Here is a 15,463-nt window from a genome sequence, read left to right on the forward strand (position 1 = left end):
TGCACATCTTGAGTTTATTTCTTCCTTAGCGTTTCAGCATGGAAGGCATCTCCAACATCCTGCAGAGCGGTATCCGCCAGACCTTTGGCTCCTCAGGAGCCGACAGACAGGTATGTGCAGCCAGTGAGCACCTTTGTCCCTCTATACAGCTAGCTGTTCATTTCCTCGCCAGAGGCGAGGGTGACAGATACCCACTAGAGTTATCCCAAAATTCGGGCCAACATGAGGTTCCCTAACATTTTCTTTCATTTGTAAGGAAGACAGAGGTAGTGCCTTTTAAAGGTCATTTTGTTGTTGGTGGTGGTGATGTTATTTTGTTTTAGGTCTTCTATCCTGGGACAAGGATGAAACCTAAAACTCAACACCAAATGTAGATCTATGAATCAGTTTGCTTTTAAGAATAAAGTGCACGGGGGATCTGTTCCAAAATAGACGACACCTCAGAATCTGTTCAGCTCTGTATTTTGGATGGTCAGCTGAGCCTGTGCCCACCAATATTGCCTCTTCAACCTCCTCCAGCTCTGACTGTAGTCTAAGTCACACAGTGGCACTCTCGACTTCATTTGGACAGTAACAACTGGTAGTCAGCTTTGAAGAACTACATTGAAATAGCCAAGGCAATTAACTTTAGAAAGAACAAAGTTTTACTGGGTGTCCTCACTGGTTTGGCATTTGGTACAGTGACATCATGTGGGTGTGTTTGTAGTAACAAGCAGTCCCATGTCAAACTTGACAGAGAGAAGAGACAAAGACAGAATGGTGTCGGGCACATAAGAGGTCAAGAGAGAATACTCAATATCCTTTAAGGACCAGCATAAGGATCTCCCCCTGGGCCCTGCCTCCTAATGGACCATAGTGCATCCCAATACCACGATCCTGGAGAACTAGGCTTTGCACATAGGCCCTTGGAAGACATTACATTCAAACTACAGCATTTGTGATGTGTCTTACACTTTTGGTTATTAAGGCAGAGTTCAATAACTGCCTGTGTTACATGCTGTGATCTATCGCTAGGTCCTCAAGGTGCAGAAGTGAGAGGTCCTGGGCCTCCCCTCATGGACTACAAAATCTATATAGACTTGTCAGTGTGTGCAGTGTGTGTGTGCACTGTCAACTTTGAAAGTGCAAAATAAGCGACTGAGAAGTATATATGCTACTTTAATGATCGAGGCTGAATCCCAAGGGTTCCAACTGTATGGCCTTAGCCTAGGAAGGTTAGGAACATGTAACCAGCCCTTCCTGTTCCTGGGAGAACTGAAGCCAGAGTCATAGGGCAGCTGTCTGGGGCTTCACTGCTGTTCACAGAGCCCAAACTACAATTCCAGGCTTGTTGATCTGCTTATCACATAGGGCTCCCTAGGAGCCTGACAAGAACACTGTGGCCTACTGGTCTTTGATGACCACTGGCTGAGTACCTCGTGCCTTGCTTTGTTGTAGGAAGGAGCAAATTTGACAATCAAGATTGATAAGAGAGAAATAATTTCTTCCCAAATTGCACTGTGAAGAATAAAACTGTACAGACTGCCCCGGCTACCATCCAGGAGGAGAAACACTCCTAGGATCCCAAGAACCAAAAAGACTTTGACATGTTAAGAACGAAGAAGTTGGGGTAGTGGAAGTCTCCCCCATTGAATACAGGAAAGCTTACTTTCAAGATATACGTAAAGAGGTGAAAGAAGGGCTGGAGAGATGGCTCAGCAGTTAAGAGCACTGACTGCTCTTCCAGAGGTCCTGAGTTCAAGTCCCAGCAACCACATGGTGACTCACAATCATCTGTAAGGAGATGTGATGCTCTCTTCTGGTGTGTCTGAAAACAGTGACAGTGTACTCATACACATTAAATAAATAAATAAATAAATAAATAAATAAATAATAAAATTTTTAAAAACTTGCAACCAACTTGGATTTTTAAAAAAAGATTTATTTATTATATTTAAGTACACTGCAGTCAGTGTTCTTAACCACTGAGCCATCTCTTCAGCTAAATAAATCTTTTTTTTTTTAGAAAAAAGAGGTGGAAGAAGGTTCTAGAGTAACAGTGTTTTACTGATGGTTAGTGTTACCCAAAACATGATGAAAAGCTAGGTCCAGGTTCAGGTTGACCACTGTGCCTCGACCCAAGAGGGACCATGACTCACGCTCTGCATGGCCTGTTTGTCTTGGCAGTATCTGAACACAGTCATCCCTTATGAGAAGAAATCCTCTCCTCCCTCGGTGGAAGACCTGCAGATGCTGACAAACAGTGAGTTCCACCTCCTCAGCCCCAGGTCTAAGCTGTTGTCCCTCCTTGACTGTGCACCTCTTGTTCTCAGTCCCCCAAGTTTCTCTAGGATGGCTTTGCACTGGACAAACAATTCTGCATATCGTATCCTCTTTGATGATCCTTAATTAAAACACTATGCTTCGGTGCCCAGGCTTTGTTAAGGGTGGGAAGGCACTAGAGGGATGGGGCAGAGTTTTCTGTTTTCCTGACAGCACCCTGGACGTTGCCTTCTCTACCTGGACTGTCCACAACTGGGGCCCTTGGAGCAGAGAGCTCTGTTTGTGGCCCCGCTGTACTTTTAATGTGGAGCAAGACTTTTTGGGTGGAGCGAGGCTGCGTGGAAAGAACAGAGTCTAGTTTTCCTTCCAGGAGGTGACTCCCTCTTCACTCTAGCTGCTTTGTTCTGTCTTAATAAATATTCTGAGCTGATGGGAGAAGCAGCATGTAATAAAGTTCTTATCATAGGCAGAATCCACCTACGTATGTGTGTATGAAACAGTACAACCTCCAAAGGACAGCTTCATGTAGCCGTGTCCACCCGGCTCTCTTAGAAGGGCCCAGGCAACTGGGCTCACAAGGCTGTTCAGCACCCTGTGGCTGCCCTGGAGCGAATGAGCCAGCGCACAGCTATTGGTCGGTTAGAGGAAGGGAGAGGGGCGTCTACTCAAATTAGGAAGACAGTTATCCCCCTACTGATCCCATCATCAAGTTAAGAGTGAAGAAATGCTTCCTGTTTATTCACTTAGAGAACAAAAGCAGAGCGTGCAGCAGACAGGCCTTGCCCATATCCATACCCACCATGTCCTTGACAATCAGGAATTTTTACTTCAAAGTCCATTAGTCTGCTCAGACCTCTGTATTTGTATAAATAGGCACTGAGACCTGTTTTTCAGTACCGGGGATTAAACCTAGAGACTCTGCGCTACCCCAGAGCTGTGCTCCTCTGCTTTTGGATTCATCATGAGACCCAGGCGGGCTTCAGATTTGCTATCTTCTTGCCTCCGCCTCTGGGGTTACAGATTTGTACTACCAGGCCCAGCTTTTTAATTTTATATTTTAATTTTATGTGTGCAAACATTTTAACCTGTACATATGTACATACACTACATGTGTGCCTGCTGTCCATGAAGGCCACGGGAAGGTATTAGATGCCGTTGAGTTGGAGTTATAGACAGTTGTGAGCTGCTACGTGGGCACCGGGAACTGAGTCTGGTCATCTGCAAGAGTTGCAAGTGCTCTTAACCACTGAGCCATCTCTCCAGCTACCTTCTGTCCACTGTTTTTCTGTTTGTTTTGCTACAGAGGCTCTCTACTGGCTGTCCTGAAACTCACAGATTTCCACCTTCCTCTGCCTTCTTAGTGCTGGGATTAAAGGTGTGCACCTCCACACCTGGGCTGCCTTTTGTTTTTGTTTTTAATTTATTTATTATTTTATGTTATGAGTTGCTCTCTTCAGACACCAGAAGAGGGCATCAAATCCCATTACAGATGGTTGTGAGCCACCATGTGGTTGCAGAGAATTGAACTCAGTGAAGAGCACTCAATACTCTTAACCACTAAGCCATTTCTCCAGCCCCCGTTTTGCTTTTGTTTTTTTGTTTTTTGAGACACGTTTCTCTCTTTTTTTTCTTTTTCTTTTCCTTTTTCTCATTCTCTCCCCCCTCTCTCCTTCCTTCTTTCCTTCCTTCCTCCCCTCTTCTTCCTTTCCTCCTAGCTATGAGCTCTACTAACCTAACCAGCCTCCTGAGTGTTGGAATATAGGTGCAAACTGATATACCCAGCCATAGATTTTATTTTTTATTTAATTTTAATTAAAATATTATTTTATGTGTATGAGTGGTTTTGCTCGCATATGAATATGCCACATATACAATGCAGAGGTCAGAAGAGCAACCCATGGAATTTGAGTTGCAGAAGCTGTGAGTCACCATGTGGTGCTGGGAACCCAGCCTGGCTCTTTGCACAGGAACAGCAAGTGCTCTTAACCCTTTGTGGCCCCATGTAACTCAGTGGTACAGCACTCACTAGGCTCTGCATTTACCGTTTACTATCACACCACACACACCCACACACACACACATACACACACACACACACATACACACACATACACACCCACACACATACACACCCACACACATACACACCCACACACATACACACACACACACACACACACACACACACACAGAGGCAACATTTACAGGTACTTGTGTTTTTCTAGTGATAAACATCTGAAAGGTAGCAGCTTGGACAAAATGTAAAGGCTGATGTATGTAAAGTGCTTACTCATGCTCTTGAAAAAGAGAAGAACTATCATCTGTCATCAACCCATGTCTAGAAAGTTTGTGCGATTCTCCTCATTGTAAAATAGTTTTATGTTTTTCAATTCATTAAACAATTATAGGGCCAATGAGTAGCTCAGTGGGTAAAGCATTTGCTTCACAAACCTGGAGGTCTGAGTTCAGTCCCTAGAACCCAGATAAAGGTAGAAGGACAGAATCAACTCTGTAGAGTTGTTTCCCGTCCTCCACATGGGTCTGATGGCCAGAATGAACACTCTGTGTGTGTGTGTGTGTCCAAATCCCTCGAAAGTGAAGTTGCAGATGGTTATGAACCAACATGTGGGTGCTGGGAATTGACCTTGAGTCCTCTGGAAAAGCAGTCAGTACTCGTAACTGCTGAACCATCTCTCCAGCCCAAACTTATAAAATTGTGTAACCTAGTTTTAAAGACTTATTTATATTTATGTGTGTATGCCACATGTGTGCAGGTACCAGAAGAGGCCACCACGTCCCTTGGAGCTGCAATCACAGGTGGTGTGAGCTCCCAGCATGGGTGTTGGGAATGGCTCTGCCAGAACAGCAAGTGCTCTTACTCACTGAGCAGTCCCTCCATCCAGGGTTTGATTTAACCAGTCAACATGCTGTTAACTCTCTGTCTCTTCTAGCAAATGGACATTTCATATTCCTTTTAGAGCATACACTTATCCTTCTGAATACTGATTCTCCTATGTTATGTGAATACTAATTTTTTGCGGATTCTTGTGTGAGTCCATGAATAATGGCTGTTTTCTTTTCTCTGCTCTTTGCCCCAAGGACTCAGGCCAAAGTCTAGCTGCTGTGACTGGATCATCCATACAGATGCTTCCATTTAGAGATCAACTTATGTACATGTTGCCTAAGTAGAGTTATTGCATTTTTAACATGGTCTTCTTGGAATGGCATTTGATCTGCCCAAGCTCAGTTGCAAAATACTCAACCAACTAAGTACACATAAATTTGCATCTAAAAATACCCATGCAGAGCAAGTGGCACTTGCTGCCAAGCCAGGGGACCTGTGTTTCATATTTGAGACCAGATGGTAGGAGAAAACTGACTTCTCCATCAAGATGTCCTCTAACTTCTACATGCATGCCTTGTTATACACACTACCCACCACAATAAATGTAATCTAAATTTGTTACCTATAGCATTATGCAAGAAGAAATCAGGATCCCCAGCATCTAATTCAAAAAACATAAAGAAAACAGAAAACCCTCGTAAGACTATAGGGTTTTTGTTTGTTTGTTTGTTTGTTGGTTGGTTGGTTGGTTGGTTGATAGACTATAAGTTTTTTTCCCTTGGCCTTGGCTGGTGATTTATGTTATGTTATGTTCTCTACCTGGTTCTGACTCTGTTCAAGTTTCATTACCCAGCCTCAAAACCAGGTCAATATGGCAGTGGATTCTTGGCAGAGTTGCCTCGTGCCTCAGGGCCCACTGGTCTTCACTATTTACTCTGCTTATGAGCACGAAATATGTAAATTAAGGAGAATTACAGTATAGAAACATGTCTACTCTGTGATCTCACACTCAGAACTGCTTAATGGTCTCATGTACTGTTCTAGATTTTCTATGTTAGGATATATTTGTTATGAAGTTAATACGTGTTCTTCAGCCTTCTCCATTGATAAGTGTGTTTTAGCCATGAATATCTCTCATTTTCGTAAGGTGATGTAAGACCACCCTGGTACACTGCAGACCATTTGCAGAAGTGTGTTGTCGAATACCTTTGCTAATGTTAAAAATGAGGCTCAGATACATTCTTATGGAATTTTCCCCAAAGATGACTTCAGTAATGTGAGTTATGAACATGTTATCTCATTAACAGAAAACCATTTATTTCTTTGGCAATAAAACACAGGCCTCACATTTGCTAGACCTGTGTCCTTTCACTGACTTACAGTCTCACCCTGGTACACACAACTTTTAAACCATTTTAAAAATAATCCTTAAAAGTCTTTAGGTTTTAAAAGTTTTCCTATTGTTTGTTTGGTTTTTTTTTTTTTTTTTTTTTGTATAAGTCAAGGAACTATTTCAGCAAGAGCTGTGTAGACTCCCTGAGAGTCCACAGACCTTCAGCTCTGATGGGCTAACTTGTAATGGACGTTACTGTGACCTGCATGGCTTGGGGGTTGACCTGACTTGTGTAATGAGGAAAGAAGAAAGGACAGACACACAGACAGAAAAGCTGGGATTGAGTAGGCCACATGCTGTAACAGAGGTGCACCAGCAGAAGTCTGGAAGCTCAGTACATTAATTTTCTACATCTGAATCGAGGAGGAATGAGGTCATCTGATCTCTGTAGTAGTTTCCAGTCGCAGTCACTGGAGGGAGGAAGATATGGCTGACAGTCCTTACATACACTGGTTTTAGCTAATGGTGAACTGTTTATAGCAACCATACTCGGACCTGAGAAAGGCTTTGCTGTCCTCCCTTCCCTGGAGCCTCACCCAGAGAAGGCTTTGCCATTTCCCTGGGTCTGAGGCTTCAGGACCCTTGAACTGGCTGAGCTCTGCCAACAATATTCATTCACTCCAGACTTCATTTCCTCCCCACAGGACATAACACAGAGTAAAGGGTCATTAGATAAACTTCATTTGTGGCCAATAAACTGGAGGTGAGAATTATTGCAATAACATCTTTTATGTGAATGGAATATCCATCCTTAAAGACAGTTTCATGGTTGGGCATGGTGAGGTGTGCCCCTCATTCCAGCACTCCGGAGGCTGAGGCAAGTGAGTCTCTGAGTTTGAGGCCATCCTGGTCTACACGGTGAGTTCCAGGCCAGCCAGGACTAGAAAGTGAGACCCTGTCTCAAAACACCGAAACAAGCAGCACAGTTTTATTAGTGATTCAGCAATTAATATTAACACTTAGCTATTGCATCTTGGCAGTCATTTGTTTTTGTTAAAAATACCTACTTGGTAGATGTATGGAAAATGGAGATGAGCCAACGGGAAGTTTTGAAGAAGCCAATGGTAGGTGCACATTGCAGAGACAACCCTGATTCTGAATCTTGACAGAAGCTTGTAGAGTGGTGCATCTACTTCATACTCAACGAATGCCACGCTTCCTTAAATCATTTCTCTCACTCGAAGGGTCGTGGGGGTCGCCGGGCCTTAGAATTAAGCTCCACGCCCTGATAGTATCTTGGCCCATATCTCCCTCTCTCCTTCTCTAGTTCTCTTCGCCATGAAGGAGGATAACGAGAAGGTGCCTACTTTGCTAACGGACTACATTTTAAAAGGTGAGAGCAGCAGCCCTTCTCCAGAAGGGTCCTCTGAGTTCCTGCCCAAGCTGTGGAACTCATGGAGCACCCACACCGGGCAGACCAGGCATTGGTCACATACACCACATGGTTGTCATGGGGGCTTTGAGGTGGTGGGTATCACTAGCAGGCCTAAAGAGATTCTGTTACTTCAGGTCACTACTGTGAGTCCTCATGAGGATCAGGACACCAACAAAGGATGTACTGTGGAGAAGTCCAGTGGCTCTTGCATCATGTCATATTTAGATGGGGAAAAACAAAAGCTCGAAAATAAGTTAGTGCCTTCAGTACTTGGAAGGGGAATGATGTCATGATTACGTGTGTCTCTTCCTAACCTTTTATGAAAGAAGGCACTGCTGGAGACACAGAGCTCACTCATGCCAGACGAGCAGTTTTCCACTGAGCCACAGGCTCTGCTCTGCAGCTTCATTTGGAACATATTACTACGGAAGTTTTCAGTGTAGATAACGGGATGACAGGTCCTATCCTCCAACTTCATTAACTCACAGCCCATCCTTTAAAAAAGTTTTTACGAATAGAGTCTCTACATGTTTGTTCACTTTGTGTGTGCCCAAAGAGTCCAGGAGTTACAGACACTGGGAATTGAACCTAGGTCTTTAGGAAGAGCAGCCAGTGAGTGCTCCTAACTCCTGAGCCATGTCTCCAGCCCACACCAGTCTTAAAGTCTTCACCAGGAACCTTGTTTTGAAGATTTCTGTTAGTACTTTTCTTCCATAAATATTTCAGTGTGTATTTCTAAAACTTGAGAACTGGACACATCACCACAATTCCATGTCACAACTAAAGAGTGAGGGCTGAGGCGATGCTCTGTTGTGGAGTGTTTGCCTGGCCATTGTGGGGTCCTGGGGGAAGAGGGAAGGCTACAACCACAGAACTAAACATGTTGAGAGGCAATGGTGACCGAATCAGTCAGTGTACAGCTCACCTTGGTTTTTCCCTTATGATGTTTTGAGTTTATTTGTTTACATCAGGACCCGACGAAGGTCCATACAATTTGATTATTTATCTCCTAAGTCTGTCTGTCTGTCTTTTTTGTCTCTGTCACCTTCAACCCCCTCTCTATCCTTCCTCTCTCTACCTCTTTATACCTCCTCCAGGATCTCATGCAGCCTAAGATGGCTTTAAACTCTCTATGTAGCTGAGAAAGACCTTGAAATTCTGGTCTTCCTGCCTTCACCTTCCAAGTGTTGGGATTAGCACTATGTCCAGCCGACAATGTATCTTTTTTTTTCTTTTTTAAATTTTTAAATTAATTTTTATTTGTATGAGTACACTGTAGCTGTCTCCAGACACACATATCTTTTTTTTCTTTTTTAAATTTTTAAATTAATTTTTATTTGTATGAGTACACTGTAGCTGTCTCCAGACACACCAGAAGAAGACATCAGATCCCATTACAGATGGTTGTGAGCTGCCATGTGTTTGTTGGGAATTGAACTCAGGACCTCTGGAAGAGCAGTAAGTGCTCTTATCCACTAAGCCATCTCTCCAGCCCATAAATATGTTGTCACTGGCTTCAGACACACCAGAAGGGGAATTAGATCCCATTACAGATGGTTGTGAGCCACTATATAGTTACTGGGAATTGAATTCGGGATCACTGGAAGAGCAGCTGAGCCATTTCTTCAGCCCAATAATGAATCTTAAAAACAAGAACAACAGCAACAAGAACTATAGCCTTCCCTTTCCCCTTCTTCCTTTTTAAAATTCAATTGTTAAGTTGGGAATCTTTATCCTAGATTCTTCCTAATTTCAGCCTAAGGTATAAGTTAGCCTATTCTTCTGTCTCTTTTATTCATTGTAACCAATGGAGCAAGAGGTTTGAGCAGATCCAAGCTCAGGTCTTTTGCCAAATACACATAATGGGTGGTTGTAGAGCCCTGTGAAGAATCCTACACTGTCTACTTGTGTCTTCTTTTAGTCTGTTACTGGCCATTGATAATAACACACTGTCTAGACCTAACATCTTATGAATTCTTGCTCCACATTCATACAAAAAGAGTTGCAGGACGTTTATGGAATCTGGTTATGAAATCCCAAACTGTACTTTCTCTATGAGAATCAGGGAGATGGATATTAAATTTCAATAGGAATAATTTTGGTTAAAAAATTAGGAAGAACTTGTGACTTGTAAAGACTTTGCAAGTATAGAAGTTTTTCAAAGAAGTTTGTAGAGGTGGGTTATGTGACATTGGTGAGCTGCCGAAATGTCAGTGAATTTATAAAAGTAGTTAATATTTACAGAGAATATTTTACACGTCTTTTAGCAACCTCCGAGTCTCTCACGTCTAACTAAGTATGTAGGTGAAGAACAAGCATGAAAGGGAAAGGCATCTTCTTAAGGCCACAGAGTTAGGCCCATGGGCCCTGGAGACCACAGTGCTTGCGATTGTAATGGACACCTGTCATTCTTTTTCTGTCCTCAGAGGGATGACTCAGGGCTGCAGTCATTGCCTGGTCCTGGGGTGGCTCTTCCTGCTCCGTGTGATCTCTGCATGACCTCTCTCCTCTTCTCTTTCAGTGCTCTGTCCAACCTAACCTCACCTTTGGAGCAGCCTCACTGCAGGAGGTCACCGAGCAAGAAAGTCATTCCATCACTGGGATTGCATGACACCACGTAACCTCCGGCGTGTATTTAAACGTGTATAGCTTAACCTGGATTAAACATGAGCCACCGCGCGTGCGCGTGCGCGTGCGCGTGCGGGGTCCTTTGCTGTTGGCTTCTAGTGCTAGTAATCATTGGATGCATGATCGGGCGCAGGGCCAGTGACTCTGCTCCTTCTCCACCTGCGTTGGGGAAGGCAGGTTCCCTCACCATTCATTATGTAGTCTGGCTCCAGCCCTCAACCCAGCTTATACTCTTAAGACTAATTTTGAAATAAACCTTCATTTAATTAATATCCCTCATGCCTTTTGGAGAGTGGTGTCCATTGCTTCTATGTTCCAAACCCTCTAGGGAAACGATGTCTGACTGTCCTCAGATGCTGGTCTGTGACCATGGCACGAATGCCCTGCGGTGGGCACTGGTGGGGGTCATGTGATGTAATGAGTTTGCCTATTCTGCAAAGGGAGGCTATCTGTGGTTTCCTAAGTTTCCACTGCTTGGAAATGTGTGTTAGAAACTAGCTAGTCTGAGGCTAGGAACAGATGGAGAACCCCAGGGATGTGCCAGTAAGCTTCAGTACCTCTTACTGGGGTGGCAGGTTGGATTTCGGGGGCCTTAGTGCTCTGGGGCTGGAGGAAAGTTGTTTTGCTGACCTCAACTCCCGGGAGACTACCTCTCTTCCCTGCACTGAGACTTATCACCATTCCTTGTCTGCCCTCAATGGACTGTGGGAACAGCATCTTGTAATGCTGCTCCTCCTTTCTGCAGCCACAAGGACCAGCAGCACAAACTCCTCCATGTAGTCTGGATGCTGACATTGCCCAAGCATAGCCTGAATCCCAGCGCCTTTCATCCCCTAGTTTGAATGTTACTAACCTGACAGTTCTCATGCAACTGGCTTTTAAAAATAAATAAATACATTATGGGGTGGTCACTCTGTGTTGGCTACAAGCCCTGTCACTTTCTACAATTGTCTTACATCACAGCAACCTAGAGTCACAGGCAAGTGTGGAGTCATACCTTCTGGGCTTTTCAGGGAGACAGAGCCAAGAAGCAGAGATGCTCAGCAACTTGCCTGAGGCTATGTTAGAGATGGACTGACACTTGAGTCGAATCTGAGTAGATGTTCACTGATGCTTTGGGGACACAGTGCTTGCTTAACCACCTGGGCCACTCCATACAAAGCCAGGCAACAGTGACAGTGAAGTAGACAGGGAAAGGGGGCAATCTTTGGGGAGAGAGGCAAAGGAGGAGGACTTTACTGTACCAGGGAAGCTACCAGAGTGCCTGAGGCTCCACCATGTGTGTTTATAGCATATGGTTATACATAGAACCCCCGGGCTGTCACATAAGGTGGAAGAGACCACAAAGCACACATACACATCAGAATCCATACCCTCACCCAGACGCTAGGCCTTTGACAAAAAAAGCTAACCTTAATTCTGACACTCATCAGCCCTAAGGCCAAGGATGCCAAAGATCGCTGGTGGCATGAAATCACTGGGGGAGTTTAACATTTGGCCCGTTATCGGGTTTTTCATCGGTCTCAGCAAAAGGGAACTAGTGGACCCCCTCCCCCTAGCTTTTCCTCCTGCCTTGGGTTTGTCGGATCTGGGTCAGCCATTTCTTTTCCCCCCAATTTATCTTGCCAGCAGGTGTCTGAAGCAAACGGAGACAAGCTAATCAAAGCCAGTGCTGGTTAAAAATAACTCTCAAGTGTCTGGGACCCTCTTGTTGCAGGAGGAGGTTATCAGGGAAAGGGGGAGAAGAGTGCCTTGGTTTTCTCACCTTTTCTGACAGGGAATGTGAAAGCCATCTGCCAGGATTTTGTACTACCTACCCTTCCTGTCTTCGGTCCCCATGGGTCCAGCAGTACCGAACACACCTAAAAGAGGGACAAAATCCCTGGCTCTCCCCATAGCTGGTGCTCAAATAAAGTATGAGGAAAGCTTTGTTTTGATTCTTCTGGGTGCCTAGAGCTCTGAATGGAGCCTGAACCCAAGAAAAGCTCAGGTTCCTCTCCCCTGCTCTTCCACTCCTCCCCCACCACCCCTGCCTCAACATGATGGAGTAACAAAACAAAATGGGCTGGAGGGGAAGCCCAAATGGGAACTGCATTTCAGGTTCCATCAAACATCATCCTAAAAGCCACATCAAGTTTAGGCTTTCAATGGTCAATCAGTAATGGAAAGTCCCACCTGTCAGGAGCCGTCCTAGGTAGTTAAGTGGTTGGGTGGCTGGGAGGTTCCTGTATTCAAGTGTGTTTCTTTCTTTCTTTTTTAAAGATTTATTTCTTTTACATATATGAGTACACTGTAGCTGTCTTCAGACACACTTGAAGAGGGCATCAGTTCTCATTACAGAAGGTGGTGAGCCACCATGTGGTTGCTGGGAATTGAACTTCTGACCTCTGGAAGTTAATGCTCTTAACTGCTGAGCCATCTCTCCAGCCCCCAGGTGTGTTTCTATTAAAAGATTTTTCTAAATCTAGTTTGATCATGTCCCACGAAAAAAAGTCATGATGGTGCCGGACGCCAACCTTTAATTATGTGGCATGGAGGCATGTGATGGGGGTGGGGTGGGCATCTCCCCTACCTTCTCTATCTGTTTTAGGATGGGAGACAGCCATAGCAAGTGCTTTGTTGGCCCTAAGTTTCACAGGGCGAATTGGAATTTTCTGTGAAATTATAAGATCTCACCACAACATCTAGAGTAGAGCTATCTTCAGTCAGTGATCATAGAGCTGTAGTCAATGAGTAGGCATGGTCCTCTACTGTAAGGTATGTGTATGCTTAGCATCAAACCAGGGACTTCCCAAGAGAGGCACGCTCTTCCAACTGATCTATATCTATATCTATATCTATATACCCTTAGCACATACCAGTCGCCTTACAATTCATTATAACTCAGCACTGCTGAGCACCAGTCATGTCCTAGTCTCTCCCACCACAACCTGGTCACCCAGAATATTATAGGGTCTATGTAGGAGGTTGAAAGCTGGGGCATCCCAGAATGCCAGTTTTTCCTGTTCAGAAAGCAAGGAATAGGGAGAGGAGCCTCATTTCCTGGAAGCTCGGAGAGGTGACTCTCATCCACAAGACGGCCTCCAAGATTAGCATTCATGAGGGGGGAGTAATTATACACTACTTTTAGACAAGAGACACTCCCACTCTTGATGGCGCCTGATTATGTATTTTTTTGTGAGGCTGAGAAAATCGCCATCCTTTGGATTTCTGTCTGAGCCTGGGGTCTGCTCTCTTCTGTCCCTTGGGAGGAGAAGCACAGGCCATACTGCTGGTCAGGGAGGAGCTTTGGCTTTTTAACGCCTTGCTTCTAAGAACAATGAGCCACCTTAGCCCACAACCTAGCAGCCTCACTTTCTACCCAAGCCCTCATGCATATTCATCCTGCTTCCAAGAGCTCTGCGTGGAATATGCAAATTGGCCAGGCAGGAGCAGGTTGGCATTTAGATAATAGCTTTGTCTGAAAAAACCCCAGGGAAAACGAGCTCTCTCTCTCTCTCTCTCTCTCTCTCTCTCCTCTCTCCTCTCTGTCCTCCCTTCTCCTCCCCCACTGTCTCTGCCCCCACATGTCCCAGAACAAAAAAGAAAAGAATCATATGTTGCAAGAAGTGAGGAGCCAGGTGTTTACATTCCAGTCCAGCACGTTTCTACTTTATCCTTTGTCCTCTCTTTCCCTTGAACATAATCATTTTATTATCCTCCACCACCAGTATTGCTGGGTCTGACAGTGCCCCCGGCCCTGGCTCTCAGCTGATTCCCCTTTCTGTGTGAGCACCTGTTCTATATCATCTTGTCCAAAAGTTCCCAGAGGTGTGTTCTTTCACCATCGTCCAGTCTGGTAGTGCCCTTGTGCCCAGGGTCAGTACAAAAAAAAAAAGCCTAAGTACCAAACCTTGATCTCCAAGCAAGGCAGAGAGGGTTTAGTTTTCCACACAGGTCAGGGGAGAAGTCTTGTCTGTCCCTGCCACATCATTTCCACTCAACACACACAGCCTTTCATCTGTGCTACCATCAGCAAAGGGCTCTGGCCCACTCCTCCATCCCAGGCAACTTGTTCTTCAAAGATTAGCTTCTTGACCCACCCCACCCCCCAACTACCCCTAGGCAGAGATCTGTGGAAAGCAGTTTCCTAAGTTCAGAGAACATGGGTTCTGTCTTGCTACTTCCCAGAGGGAGACAGAGGCTTCAACTAACATCTTTGAGTGCTGTCTCATCCAACGACCATTGAGGGGGACAGGTGAGGGCATGTTTAGGGAGACAAACACCTCCTAGGTCTTCAGAGATGAAAGGTTTCAACCCCAAAGGCTTGGTTGAAACCTGGCTCTGGTCAAGTCAAGGTTTAGGAAGGTAGACTGTCTCATAAAAGGAGTGTGGGTTTGTTTGATCTTCAGCTCAAATATTAGCTGCCCTACATGTTGGGTTAAAATAATTTTACTTTCAGTGCTTGAATTGAGTTCAGGGTCTCACCCATGCTGAACATTTGCGGTTTCACCGGCTCACATTACCAACCTAAAAACTAATTTCTATGTAGCCCTGGCTGGTCTGCAACATGTTATATAGAGGAGGCTGGTCTTGACTTCACAGAATCTCACTGCCTCTATGTTTGTTGGTTCGCTTGTTTGTTTGAGATATGGTCTCATGTAGTACAGGCTAATCTCAAACTTTCTATGTAACGAAGGCTCACACTGATCCTCCTGCCTCAGTCTCCTAAGTGCTTGGATTGCAGATTTGAGCAACTATCTATCCATATTAAATCCTGTTTAATGAGAGGCCAGGGAGGCCTGGGGCTGATTGTAGAACTCCAGGGCCCCCAGGTTTGGAGAAGAGATGAAACAGCAGTCAGGAGGTGGGTGTGTTCTGATTCCTTAGCAGGTTCACCCCAAGAAGTGGTAGAAAAGAAAGGGTGTCAAGTCAGAGTTATTTTGAGCTTAGAGAATAGATTCTATTTTCACTGGCAAGG

The 15,463-nt window shown here is 44.8% G+C and overlaps 1 protein-coding gene across 1 annotated transcript in view; it reads left to right on the plus strand.

Annotated features, from left to right (window-relative positions):
* Positions 1-10,706, plus strand: part of FEZ1 (fasciculation and elongation protein zeta 1) — a 45,028-nt gene extending 34,322 nt beyond the window's left edge. Inside the window, exons 7-10 of the mRNA XM_080929884.1 lie at positions 30-110; positions 2,167-2,242; positions 7,768-7,833; positions 10,397-10,706. Coding sequence (XP_080786010.1) covers positions 30-110; positions 2,167-2,242; positions 7,768-7,833; positions 10,397-10,413 — 240 coding nt within the window. The 3' untranslated portion in view covers positions 10,414-10,706. The remainder of the gene's footprint in view (positions 1-29; positions 111-2,166; positions 2,243-7,767; positions 7,834-10,396) is intronic.
* Positions 10,707-15,463: the final 4,757 nt, after the last annotated feature.

The sequence above is a fragment of the Micromys minutus genome, assembly GCF_963924665.1.
Source record: "Micromys minutus genome assembly, chromosome: 16".
In the NCBI taxonomy this organism is placed as follows: Eukaryota; Metazoa; Chordata; class Mammalia; order Rodentia; family Muridae; genus Micromys; species Micromys minutus.